Below are 14,448 nucleotides of genomic sequence, written 5' to 3' on the forward strand. Positions count from 1 at the left end.
CTCTCTTTGCTTTCTCTCTCTCTTGTAGCGCTCTGCCGTCGAGTCTCTCTAACAATGCGTTAAAAACGAGGCAGTATAACTCCTTAAAAACGAATTGTGCCCAAATCACGACGCAGGCAGAATGATACCTTCAGCCCGAGCCATGTTGCTGTTGATGATGATAATAATAACTATAATGATTATGATGATGAAGAAAAAGCTGCAGTGTATTTAAAGTGTACAGAGCAAGCTATGGTGCAGAGAACTTGGCTATACTGGCGCACTTAAAACTTTTATCCAGAACGTGTTAAAAAACAAACAAAAAAGCCACCCTCTACAGTCATTACTGCTTGACGATGCCCAGTGGAGCATGACTGGGTGGAGGGGGGAGAGGGCTGCGTAGTTTTCTCTCATGCTCCACGCACATCACTTGCCTTTTGATGGTTCATCGCTCTGTCATATGCACTAAGTCACGAAGAATAAACATGCGGTAAAATTATCAGCGGAGAGGTGCCTGCATTGTCTTTTTATTTTACCCAACGGATATTTCAACACAAAACGAATGTTTAGAAAATCACATGCAGTTGCGGCTCTCGTGGTTGCCTCGCTTGTTCTTTTTCATCTAACGAACATTCGAAGTCAAAGCACCTTAAGAACATATTAAGGGGTGGTTGAGGAGATATGAGCAGGCTGGGTGGCTTGTGATTATTGTTCTAAAAGCACCGCGCTTGTGGACACATGGAGGAGCGCTAAAAAGAAGACAAACACGAGCGCTCGTGTTTGTCTGGTTTTGTGTCCGCAAGTGCGCTGCTTTTAGAACAATAAGTGCTGTCTCAGCGACTGCTTGTTGTGGATTATCGCAATGGTGGAAGGAGTATGTTCATTCTCCCGACCAAGTAGGCTCACTGTTATTTAGGCACCAACGTAGGAAGCAGTAACTCTTCGGGACTCTAAGCGTATACTATATCACAGGGAAGTAGAGTAACGGAGTTAAATATAGAACTATCAGTTGTTGCTGTAAAAGTACAAGTGCAATTACTGTTCACAAACTCACGGCTCTCGTGATGGTTGATGTCGAGCGCAGAGAAGTCTCTGTGCACTGTCCCATTTTCACGCAGGGATACTGTTTTTGATTAGTTAAGTTTTGCCGTAATCTTTGGCGGTAGAACAACACTCAGTAATCTTTTGCCACTCATTTACCTAGATGACTTACCTGAGACGCTTGCCTGTAATAACACTGCGACGTTTAGTTGTCGGCTGTGAAACAGCTATGGTCAAAGGGAAGAGCCATCAGCAGAAGCGCTTAATGAGAATTGGCCTTTATTTACAAACAACCGAAGCACAGAACAGTTGAATTGTGTTTGCTTCGCAAATAACCTGATGCTGCATTTAGGACGTGAACACATGTGCAGTCACGTATAGACCACTGTGCGTGACATTACCAGCAACATCGCACACAGTAACTGTAATAGTAGAAGACATAGTTAGAAAGTGCGAAAACACGCACCACATCACGAAAACAAAGAAACAAACCAACGCTTATCGCTTGTCCACCCTTTTCATTCTTTTTTGTCATGTATCTGTGTTTTCGTGCTTTCTTGTAATGTCAAGTATGTAGCAACTTGGCCCACAGGAAGTCCTTTTAAATGTTAAGATCGTTTACTGTGCGAGTGTAGAGTGGCATACGTCATCGGGAAGTTATTGCACTATTTTCAGCTTAACTACTGTGGTCGCTATACCTCGGCACCAAACTCGTGATAAATTCCTGAGAAGAAAAAAAAAGCAAATTGCGTGAGATTAAAAATAATGTATGTGAATAGATATGCGGTCTTGTTTTTGGTGGTTAAAACGATCACATTTGCAGTATTTTACGTGGGCTACACCTGAAAGCACATGCCTGATAGCGAGATTTTCATTGTAATGTTGGGCGAGAAATTTCCGGTGAAGTAGTCTCTTGAAATGAACTGCTTGTGCTTTTGAGTAAAATAAATAGCGAAATAACATGACTTCGGACAAAACATAATTCGAAATATGTTCAATATGGTTGTCATTAGATGCGTGAGGCTTCTGTGCTGTCCTTTGAATTAGGTGGCATGCACTACTAAAAACGCATACACTTGAAAGGCATCCGATGATGTCGTTTTCGTCGCATGAACATCGAACCTCGGCACCGTAAGTGGTGACCATACTTTCCAGGAAAATGCATGGTATATAGTACAAGCGATGTAACTTGCCACGTGGTCAGAGCTATGGCAAATCGCAGGCCAATAGAAAGCCTAGTTAATGGTATGAAGCTTCTCACTTTATGTGACTTCATCGAATGCAAACATTGCAGTATATTCAGAAGTAAGAACAAGTCACAACTGAGGACGAAAGGGAATTCGAAGGCGTTGCGCCAAAATGTAATGAGCGAGCCAAGCTACTTTCTTTTAGCGGATCATAGTGTAGCATTAAAAGTTTGGTCGCCAGAATAATCGTTTAGAGCGTCACCTTCGTTTTAGACAGACACCATAAAACACCTGCGCAGATCGTTTCTTTCTTTCGGAGCACAATACGTGCAGTGTTACTGAAATATTTCCACGCCTTAAAACAAAAATACCGAAGAAAAGATATATAACCTGCCGAAAACAATGGGCTTTTGAGAAAATGCCCATCTGGTAACCTTTAAGTTTTTTTTTTAAATTCCAGCTTTATATAAGGCAACGCTATGTCGGTTGGTCCACAACGCCTAGCTCAAAGCTGCGAGCCAGTGCTGGGTGGTTTGACTCATGCAGAACAGTTCCGTAGCAACAAGTCCACAATGGTGCAATTGGGGCTAGTTGTCTCATGTGCCTATAGCAGGTGCCAGTCTTATTATGAAAACGCGACCATATTCTATGTCCTCCATTTGAAGGCTTCGCTGAGTGTTGCGAATGGAAAGCTTGCAACGGCGTGCGGACGCGACCACAGCGATTCTGGAAAACGCGGGCAATCGTGGCAGGCCTTCACTCCAGGCTTGCCACTCCGTTTTGGCCTCAAGCGCATTTTAGCGCCGCAACTGGCTGAAAGGAGTGTCACACACCCGCTTATGATTCAAGGTACCACAGCTAATATTCGAACGGGAGCGGCTCCAGCTCCTCGTATCTTCATGGGAAAGACGAACAGCGTCGATCCGACGGACGGCAGTTCCTGGAGGTTGGCCACATTCACGAGCCCGTAGACGTTGGCCGCGAGCAAGACGTGCTGCGCTCCGAGATCCTTGGAGGGCCCGTAGTCCAGGGACGGGGCGTCGATGCCCACGCCGTACACTTTCCGCTTGGACACTAGCCACGTGGCCGTGTCCGGGTGGACGCCCGGGTGGTGCGGCCTCGTGTCGAACGGCAGGTAGGACAACGTCCCGTTGCCAGCCGCCGCCGGGTGTCCGTGGTACTTGTACCAGGAGGGCCAGTACCGGGACCAGCCCGTGCGCACGAAGAGCACGCATCCCTGAGGAAGCCGTCCGTGGATGTCCTCCCAGCGCATGACGTCCGTGATGCGCAGCCGGTAATCGCGGCTGCGCAAAACGTGAATGGCGATGTCGATGACCGCGCCGGGCACCACGAGCCGGTTGAGCGGCAGGTCGGTCACGGACCAGCGGCCCTTGAGCAGATGCCGGGGCGCGATCACGTGCGTGCCACCTTGCGTCGATGAGCACAGGTTTTCCTCCTGGTACCTGAAGGAAAAGCGAGAAGACAGACGTGCAGAAGGCACAATAAAGAACAAAGTGTGGGTGCACGTTTCTGCTAAAGAAGTTCAGTTCCGATACAGCGCGCATGGAGGCCCAGCTTCTGCGAGATAATGGCGTTACTTTTTCCTTTTTGTCTTTCTGTTGCTGTTGCGTTTTCCCCCTTTTTGAGGTGCTTGAATGAAAGGTAGCACAAGCAGATTGTGTTACGGTAATGGGCAAACACTCTACGCTGTCAACAACCTCAAGTGCGATAATTGCTCGCGCGGCCTGCGTGTTGCCGACTGTTTAATATCCGTTAGTCCTAGTCGCACTTAGGGACTTGTAATGCTGCGAATTTAGCTACTACGTACTTAGAGCTGTGGAACGTGCCCTTGGTGTTATCCATCAATGGACACAATCCAATACCATCGCGCGTTGTCACACTAACTGAGGCATCCAGTATTGAGAAAGCAGTCCAAACCTATTCAGCAATGAAAAAAGGTTAATCATGCATATAGCAAATCGCTTTGGTCTATTCGTTTCTAGTTTTCGTTAGCTTCAAGCTGGTTCCTTTCCTTTTTTCTTTCTTTCTAGGCAGTCAAGTGATTCCAGAGCTTTCGTATTTCTTGTATCCAGTGACATCTTCGTATAACGTTATTGCTTTTTCCGCTTCATGTCCAGTATTTATGGATCAATGTATTGCTTTTCTTTTACGTCACCTCTATTTAATAACTTCATTAACCATTACTGCTAACACGTGAATAGGAGACTCTGTCACCATTATAGGTGTCTAAATAGCTTCCTTTTATTTTTCTTCAAATAATAATTAATGAAAATGTTGCCTTGAAGGCATCTGGCAGGGATCCCTCTAAATTATTTTGCCGTATACCGGTGCAGACAGAAAATGAAAAGAAGTGAAAGTGTAAAGCTGCCCGGAAATGTCCTGGCTGCGACCACGTTCATTTCATTACTCATTCCAGGCCCGCGCGGACATTAGTATAACGCACTTGAAGTAAAATTAATACGGGGAAGTGAACCATAAGCATGCGCACAACTTTGTCTAAGGCGTCGCATATTCATGTGCTTTGTTTCCAGCCCACATCATGCGTCGTCTGCTACTGCCTCAAGACAAAAGGTCACGAGAGCAATTACGAACGTGCTAAGCGCTCCAACCTCCAAGCTGTTCTTCTGGTTTAGACCTCATAGGACAGCTTTCTCCTCTACTCGTTGCGCTGCGCACCTTGTGCTGTATAGTTCGGTGCACCGCTGCAACTCCTGAGAGCCTGACGGGGTGTGTCTATGCGTCTGTCGTCACGCGAGCTTTATCATGCCGTATACATCACGTAAAGCTGTCAACAATTTTCTTAAACCAAATATCAGAAAACCAATCTCACATATTTCAGCATTTTGCAAGCGCGTGCGACCAATGATATAGCAATTGAGTGCTGGTCGGAGGGATGACCTACTACTGCGCAGATCAATCGCATATCGCTTGCACGAGCGATAAACTTTTCTTCGTAGCAGCAACATAGGCGGAAAGGCACGGAGTCCATGACTAAGCGCACGCACCCCCCCCCCCCCCCCCAAAGCTACTGTCCGGTACATTTTTTAGTGAAGGAGACACAGCTGTAGCCCTAAAAAAATCAGTGAGGCGGCGAAATGCGGTGATATAGGTGCCGCGGCATTTGCCTTGGGGGAAAGCCCTTCGGAGGTTGCGCCGAATGAGCCACCTTTAATTCCCACCATCGCAGTATGCACGCAGCAACCCCCCCCCCCTCCCCTCTTCTACCACCGTTTTTCGGAGTTCCCGTTCCCGTAATACACGCCCCGGGTTACGTGACCTGTCAGCTGTGCAATCACTGTTAATCGCCCCCTCAAGGACAGACACAACCGTGCGTTAGTGTGTGCGCGCGCATATGTGCACGTGCGAGCGTCCCGCATTTTCAGAAATGGGAGCGTGGTAATACAAAAAACTTGATCGCGTCTTTCCTCCTGGGCGCTCGCGCCGTAAGACGCAAGTATGAGGAAGATAGGAATGAGTTATTGTGTTACTTTCACCGGAATATTTCTTGTCGGAAAAAACTCTCCCTCTTCCTTTTTCCTGTCTCTGCCTATCCATTTACCCCATTTGTGGAGTAGGAAGCCAGAGACAAGGTTCTAAGACCGACATCTCCATCCTGTCCTATCATTAAACGTGTCCCTCTCTTTTAGCAAATGCACTGAAGTAACTTGGCGAACAGTGCTCGAAGGGAGAAAATAACAGAAACAAGACACATCTTCTGTCCCGTCGACAGTACCATTGTCTACGCGTTATTTTCGTCGTGTTAATTGGCAATAATAACTCGTCATTAATTAATAAAGAAGTACATTCCTTCTTCGCGCTCTCATACACTGAATTCAAGTGTCGATTAGGCGCTAAAATTACAACCAAGCACTGACTGACGTGGATTCTCGAAGAACAGCCATTAGATTGGAAATGAACTGCTTTCTTTTTGTACACGCAGTGAAACTTCTGCTCGACTGCTTCTATTATAGATTATTTTTCTTATATTTATAGCATACCGGGTGTTCTTGTTTCTTTTCTTTAGCTGCGCAAAATTTTTAAATATTCCTTGTGGCAGATAGCCCAATTCTAACCTTTGACCTAAGTTACTCAATGAGGCGGCCATTGCTGCTGCAAGAAATCAAAAGGTTTAATTGAATAATTATTCGAATGATGATAATTAACATCTCGACTAATTAACTTACGGCACATATTTAAATCTATAATAATTGTAGATAATGAGTATGCAAGGCATATGGACTTGGAACGAATTCTCAGAACTACGCCAGGTTCAATATACATATTTTTTATATTGAGTGTCCGAGGTCGAAATGTATTGGCGTTCCAGTTACTTTTGCACTTCAATGCATAAAATGGCGTTATCTCAGAAAAGCAAGTGGAACAGCAGTGCATTTTTACCGCAAATCTGACGGCGCATATCTCGAAACCGGTGCCATCCTCAGGATTCATTCTAAGTCGATATACCTTGCAATCTCCCGAACTACAATTCGTAGATTCAAATATGTGCCGTAAAGTAACTAAGTTACAATTTAATTATCCTAATTAAGTTAATTATTCAATTAAGCATATTGTTTTCTCGTAGAAGTAGTGACCATCTCATGGAGTAATGTATTCCATTTGAGACGTCAATGTTGACGTCTCAAATGATCACGGAAAAAACGCAAATAGCAGACTGCTTCAACGTATTTTTCCAGTCAGTATTTACGAAGACGAGAACAGAGCAAGGAAACAATGAGCTCAGTGAATTGGGCGCCTGCGCAATGCGCCCACTAGAAATCACTCAGGCTGGCATATTTCAGCAATTGCTTATGCTTGATGCGAAGAAAGCTAGCGGGCCAGACGGGATCCCAAGTGAATTTTTACGGCGATATGCCGAATGGGTGTCATTTTACTTAACCATAATCTTTAGAAAATCCTTGGAAACCAGTTCACTACCTCAAGATTGGCGTAGCGGTGTTGTGATTCCGGTTTTTAAATCCGGCAGTCGAAATCAAGTTAGCAACTATCGTCCCATATCGCTTACTTCTGTGACCTGTAAGCTTATAGAGCATGCAGTAGCAAAGCATATCACTCTTTTCCTTGAAGCCAATAACTTTTTCTTTTCGTCACAACATGGATTTCGAAGCGGATTATCCACTATATCGCAACTCAGTGAGACGGTTCATGATTTTTATCTAGCTTTGGATGCCTGCGAACAAATTGACGTCATCTGCATAGATTTCGCAAAGGCCTTTGATAAGGTACCGCATGGTAAATTGCTTTTTAAAATCCAGAACGCAGGTATTGCTCCAGACATTGTGAACTGGATTGCAGCCTATTTGAGTGGTCGTGTACAATCCGTCCGGATTGAAAACATCATGTCTAATCCACTAGAAGTATTGTCTGGGGTTCCACAAGGGTCGGTATTGGGGCCGCTATTGTTCTTGATTTACATCAATGATATTTCCAGTATTCTGGAATCACCTGTTAAAATGAAACTTTTCGCCGACGATTGTTTGCTTTATACAACTGTGGCAGATACAACCGACCAAATGAAAATTAATCGGTGTCTCCAAGGTTTACATGACTGGTGCATAAAATGGGGAATGGAAATAAATTATTCGAAATCGACGTTTGCTCATATAACAAGAAAGAAAACTGTGCCTTCCTTTGACTATAAAATTGGTGATAACTCTTTGTTGAATGTACGTAGCTTTAGGTACTTAGGGGTGATCATTAATCATGACTTGTGCTGGCGCCTCCAAGTGGAGGAGGTCTGCTCTAGGGCTTACAGGAAACTGTTCTTCTTGAGAAAAAAGTTGCAGCATGCACCAACACATTTGAAGCTCATTGCGTACAAAACATTTGTTCGCCCGGTTTTGGAGTACGCCTCCCCAGTTTGGAGCCCTCACCAACTCTACTTGCGAGATAAACTCGAAAAAATTCAGAGAACCGCGGTACGTTTTGTTTGTTCGCGTTATCGGAGAGCCGATTCTGTAACACACATGTTGAAATGTTGTGACTTGGAACTGCTAGAAACACGACGAGAAAAACAACGAATGAAATTATTTTTCCAGATAATCAGAAATCAAATAAGAATAAACACAGAAACATACATTCGCCCCCCTTTAAAACACAGTGCGCGTTTAAACCACAGTGCTAGTGTACGACCTTATAAAACACGCCTTGATGGTTTCGAATACTCGTTCTTCCCTTCGTCTATTATTATATGGAATGGCCTTCCGGATTGCACTGTTACAGCACAAAATGTTAACGAATTTTGTAGTCTATTAGACTTGTATTACAATAAACGGGATAATTGAGACTTTAACATGCTTACTGTTATTCTGTGTATATTTGTTCATCCTGCCTGTAATTTGTGTTCGACAATGATGTATAATGTTGTATTGTCAATGTTGAAATGTAAATTTTTTATTCTTTTCCTCTCCTGTAATGGCCCTCAAGTGAGGGCTACAGTATTCCTAAATAATGAAAAATAAAAAAAATAACAAAGGCTAGAATTGTGATATTTGCCCCAGGTAATTAAAAAGGACATTGCTGTGGCAGAAAATAAAATAAAATATAAGCTATGCGCAGAAAATACATGTGGTGATAAGAGTGCTCAAGCATAAATTTCGGCTAATGCCTCCCGAATTAAGTCAATGAAAAATTATATGAGCCAGGCACTGCGTGCAATGCCGGTGAGCGCAACAATGGACAATTCCTACACTGCCACCTCCACGAGGCAGCACGGTCGCCAGTGGTTATTGTTAAACGCCTAAGCCACCAGCGCCTTGGCCTGGAGATCGCGTGCCCCAGTGGCGAGGCCGGTTAAGTGTTCCAGCGCAAGCTTTCTAATTAATGATGCCGTTGGCCCTATTCGGATGACACGGCCGCGCGAACAACAATATATGACGCAGCGCACCTTTCTCACCCAGGATAAAAGTGAAAGGGAAAACTCGAGCGTGTATTCACGTCCCACGTCGTTGCGGATTTCAACGGGCACCACTTGTAGCTCCTTTGTTGCTCACTTGTAAACCTGCACCACGCCTGGCTTGAGAACTGTGCCCGCAGGCTTCATTCACGCCTACGGGCAGGTCGCGGTTAATTGCCTGGTTCCAGGAATGCGCCATGTCGCGGCCCCCTAATGTTCGCCGCTGCTTTTGTGGCACCGTTTATCGTGGCGAAAGTGTGTTCCGCTTTTGAGGCTCTTTTGAAGGGTTGCGTACCACAGCTCTGCAGGATTGGCTTCACGCGTGCTACAACTATATACCTATGCAGAGTGCATCGGATGAAACGCGTCCTTATCGCCTTACTGATATGAAAGGATGACATGATTAAACAATATCTTATCTGGTTTCTTTGTCATGCTGATGCTAAACGCAGCATACTCGTGGCTGTGACTAAATAAAATTCTCTCGTGGCTCCTGGGCGCCCAGCGTGAAAGGGAAGTGTGTCGTGTAGCGACTTCACACGGTTTGCGCGAGAACTGTTCATTATGTACGAGTATTTTCAAAATGTTTCTTGTCTGTATAACTCATGACATGTTCCAGAATACTGTGCTGTTCAAAACTGCGCCTGACCTGTCTTTTGTAATTTGTCACTGGACCGCAAACCAGCCTTCCCTGGCTATCGGTCCAGATATGTGTATAACCATGATTATCTAAAGAAAAATAAAACACTTGCACTTGCAAAAAAAAACAACCTTCAATAGGCGGCGCCGAGCTCGCCTTGGCGGCGCATTCTACAGAACTATAGACGCGCGCTTTGTGACGGATAGTTTTGTTTAGGAACACTTTTTAGCAGTTAACCCACGTGGTAGGGAGCCTGCGATGTGCAATGCGGTAGATTATATGCGTTGCATTTTTTTTCCTTCAAGGCTCGCAGCTCTACTCAAAGCAAGCAAGCGTTTCCAAGCCGTGACTCTGCAGGATCTAAAACACAAACGCGAGTGATCCGAATTGCTTATTCGATTTGGTTGATCGCTCTCTGTTAGAATCTATTTCTGGCGCAGGGAAGGTCCCTAAAGAGAAGTGGGTTGTTCGAAGCAACGTGCCTATGGTCTGCTATATTGAACGCAGTGGCGGGGAAACGAGATACATAGAAACGCTCACTATAGGCAATGGTGCTCACGATGATGACCTATATGATGTCGGTGATCCGTTTAATAAACGCCACCGAGCGCGCGCACCGCATCGATATGACTGCGGTATACACGCGCTGGAGAAGTGCGTGGTTTCGAGCTTATTCGCACGTTCGAAATGTTGAAGCCTCCCTGGCTCTTCAAGCCGGGGCGTTGCGGAGAACAAGAATGGGCGGTTGTTCCTTTTGGCCCAGTCACTGCCTTGACCTCGTCCAGCTTTCGCACTTTCCCCCCCGTCATGCCTTCCTCTCTTTGCCTTCCTCCTCGCCGCATAGATGATTCCCGCTTTTCGTTCTCGCAGATCAGGGCTGCACGTTTTCAGCAGTATCCGAAGCCTTCTCTTTTGTTTCGCTCTCGCGTCGTCGGTCTCGATGCACACACGGAGCATCGCGGCAGGATTCAGACTGCGAAACGACCACGCCGTTCCGCTGGATGACTCCAGGAAACCAGCGTTTAACTTTCCACGGGCGGCCGGGCAGTTTGAAAGGAAAATCATATACACACTTTTTTCTTTTCGTTCTATGAACAGAAAAAAAACAAAACATAAAGAGCCCCGATCGCACAGCGTGAGCTCTTATACGCAGTTTGGTGAAGCGAAGTTTCCAAAAGCTCTACGGATGGTATCCAGCTGTTTTCGACGCGTCCGCCCGAGGAGAGCTGGCCTCTAAGCGTGACCCACTGAACCTCCCTCTTACCAGACTTTCGTCTCAGCGGGAAATGTTTCCTCAATACTATACGCCGGTCTCTCTTTTTTTTTCTTTTTAGGTTCTACATCGGTAGAGACGACTCCCCCCCTCTCCCCTGCACACCACAGAAAGAACAATTGCGATGGAAGCGACCTTTTCTTAAAAAAAAAGAAAAAAAAAACTTGTTTAAACGCTACTAGTCCAGGAGATAACATCATGCCGATCAAGGCAATAAACGAGATAGGCAAGCGCTTCTACCGACTCGAAACGGTGCAACGCTCTGCGGACGGATAAAGACGGAAGTTGGCAAACGCCGTATCTGCCATTATATACGGCCTAGAAAACTAGGCGTGAAGACGAGAGTATAGGAAGCGTTACTTCGACTTGAAATAGGAGATATATTTTTTTTTTTTTTGAGGAAAGTGAAAAGCGTTTTGCAGGTCTCGTCGTCTTCCGAAAATGTAGGAGCGCGGAGCTTCCTACAGGGCGCTAAACTGGAGCTGACTTAAAGGTCACAGGATAAAAAAAAAGTAAGAGAAAACCAAAACTGAACGTCGGATCTCGCTACACTACAGACTGCGATCTCCCGGAACACTCGGCAGACTTTCTTTTCCTCGGACGACAGAAATACGCTACTTCATCCGTCTCGTGGAAGTTGGTTCAGACGCGTCTTTCCTGCGTTCGGTGATAGAGGCGCGCGCACTTAACCCGCGCTTGCGAGGAAGCTCAGTCTTCGGTACGAGATATCCTTCCGAAGTGCCCCGGATGAACGTGAGCTGAGCAGCCCACATAAGAACGACGTCAGTAAGGCGATATATAAATATATAAAGCTGTTTGCTGAGGAAATCACGCTGGCCCCGGTAGTAAAATGAAGAAAAAGCGTACGACGTACGTTGAATTAGCACAGCATATTTCCCTGACGTTTCGGGTGATGGACCAACCTTTGTCAAAGTCTTTGTCAAAGCCTGGTCCACCAACCAAAACGTCAGCGAAATATACTGTCTAATTCAACGTAAGTCGTACTCTTTTTTATCAATATATATATATATATATATATATATATATATATATATATATATATATATATATATATATATATATATATATATATATATATATATATATATACCACACACACACACCTTACCTCTTACCATGCACGGGGGATACGCACCTCGTTTAGACATTTATCCTCTTCTAGTGGCCTGTCGCAGGCCGGATTCAGTACTGATACGTAATTATAACCTTTGGTAATAAACTAGTGAATTGGATTTTTCAGATGTTACGTGTCAAAACCACGATTCGATTATGAGGCACGCCGCAGTAGGGGACTCTGGAATAATTCTGGTCACCAGGGGATGTTTAACGTGCCCCCAATGCGCGGGACCGCAGGCGTTTTTGCATTTCGCCCCCATCGAAATGCGGCCGCCGCAGCCGGAATTCGATCCTGCGACCTCGTGCTTAGCAGCACAACACCATAGCCGCGAAGCCACCATGGCGGGTAATACAATAGTGGCTACACTAAAATTTCCTGTTGAATAATATACAGAGGCGGCATTTGCACCTAGTGCAAGGTGTGTTGGAGTGAGCGATGGTGATGCGTCACTAAAAGGGGGAATGAACAGAGCGAAGGAGTCGAACGAAGCTTCTTATGACAAACAAAACACAGCTTTCACTAACGATCAGTCGTTATTATGTCTTGAAATATATGTAAAAGCACAGACAGTAAAGTATATGCTATATATGCCACTGTGATATTACTGATATTGTTTTCTTAGCACTCTCTATGTTTATATCGTGTGTTCCAGAGAATGATACAAAGTTGTTTAAATTGTTCGGTAAATCTCGCACTCTACTAAACCGAACCTTCTGGGACCCGTTGCTGTGTACAGATGTCTACAAAGCCATAAATCTTCAAGTAGCCAAACGAAAGAAATAGCGCAGTAAAATAAACCTGGAGTAGCATGTCAGGCAAACAGCCAGGCTAACCATCTCCAGCATATCATTAAAGCTTGTTTCTTTCGCTCTCTCTCAGTAAAAAAAAAAAGTTCTTTTTATTGGCGTTTGCGAATAGTGTGTCGTCGGGAAATTGTGTGATAAATCACCATTTAACTTTTGAACTATAGGAAAGGTCATTTATTAACTATTTACTGATAACCTTTGGGAACACTTCCAACTATGGAATTGAAGCAAGTCAGTGCTCAAAGCTTGCTACTTATCCTGCGACTCGAAATATCTTCGAGATATTCGTGCGCAATCCTGTGGCGAAATTATTTGACGTTTCAAAAAATTTCGCCGCTAGTTTGCAGACAAATATCCTGAAGCTAGTGTGAGTCTCGGAATAAGTAGCGAGCACTGACTTGCTTCAATGAACGTTTCAATTATTATTAAAGCGAAGCTTTCTTTCCCTACAATCTCGTGGTTTCGTATGGGTCAGAAAGGGCACAAAGGCCTTCCAACTCTTCGGGAAGGAGCGGACAGAAACATTGAAATTGAAGATAGGAAGAAGGCAAGTAAAAAAAAAAATCAGGAACATTAATGAACATTAGCAGTGTGTTCAAAGGGGCTGGTTGGTTCATCTTCAGATTAAAAAACAGGAACAGCGCAACACAGGACGAGCGAGGACGAGCTGTCCTGTGCTTTTAATCGCTCGTCCTCTGCGGCGCTGTTCCTGTTTTTATTCCGAACGTTAAGGAATTCGGCTGAAACACCGAATGTGCACCACCGCCGTTGTCGCTGCAGTGCCTGCGTACTCTTTACCGGACTCCGTGCTTGGTCTTTCGGTAGCGGACGTCCAGCGAGAAGTTTGCCGCCGGGGACGGGTAGACGGTGTTCTTGTCGAACACGTATGACAGGTCGACCAGCTTGGGCCCCATGGAGCGGCTCGGTTGGCACGCCGCCTGTCGCACGGCCAGCGCGCACGCGGCCAGCACGAGCAAGGGACACGCAGCCGCCGTCCGCAGCCGCCGGTGCCGTGGGAGCGCGCCGACTAGGAAAAGCCGGCACTGGAGGACCGAGAAGAGAAAACAACGAAGGATGGAGACGTCAGATTGAGCAGCGACGCGGTTCTCGATTGTTATGTCACAGCACTTCCCACAAGTCACGAACAAGATACGAGTTTTTTTCTTCTTTATTTTTTATCATTATTCTTATTATTGTGTGTGTGCGTGCGTGCAGGTGGATTGGCTGCCGTGGTGCGCTCCTGCCGTGTTCTTGGACCTAGCTACTACATAGTCGGAGAGCGAGCGGGCTGGCCGGGTGCAGGAAGGAGTTGCATACGGATTTCCTTCGACACGCGCGTGCTGTATTTAACTTCGGGCATAGCGGTATGCGCGCTTGAATCATTATGAGAAGTGAGAAAGCCCTAACACCTGTCAGACGCGTATATGTAGGCAGCGGCACTGATTGTGAC

At 45.5% G+C, this 14,448-nt stretch overlaps 1 protein-coding gene across 6 annotated transcripts in view; it reads right to left on the minus strand.

Annotated features, from left to right (window-relative positions):
- Positions 1 to 1,288: 1,288 nt before the first annotated feature.
- LOC135915433 (isatin hydrolase-like) overlaps positions 1,289 to 14,448 on the minus strand; it is a 358,063-nt gene continuing 344,903 nt past the window's right edge. For all 6 annotated transcript variants that reach the window (XM_070537693.1, XM_070537691.1, XM_070537694.1 and 3 more), the window contains 2 exons: positions 13,797 to 14,041; positions 1,289 to 3,670 (listed from right to left, as the gene is read on the minus strand). In XM_070537693.1, coding sequence (XP_070393794.1) covers positions 3,052 to 3,670; positions 13,797 to 14,041 — 864 coding nt within the window. In that variant the 3' untranslated portion in view covers positions 1,289 to 3,051. The remainder of the gene's footprint in view (positions 3,671 to 13,796; positions 14,042 to 14,448) is intronic.

This window comes from Dermacentor albipictus, chromosome 4 (assembly GCF_038994185.2).
Source record: "Dermacentor albipictus isolate Rhodes 1998 colony chromosome 4, USDA_Dalb.pri_finalv2, whole genome shotgun sequence".
NCBI lineage: Eukaryota > Metazoa > Arthropoda > Arachnida > Ixodida > Ixodidae > Dermacentor > Dermacentor albipictus.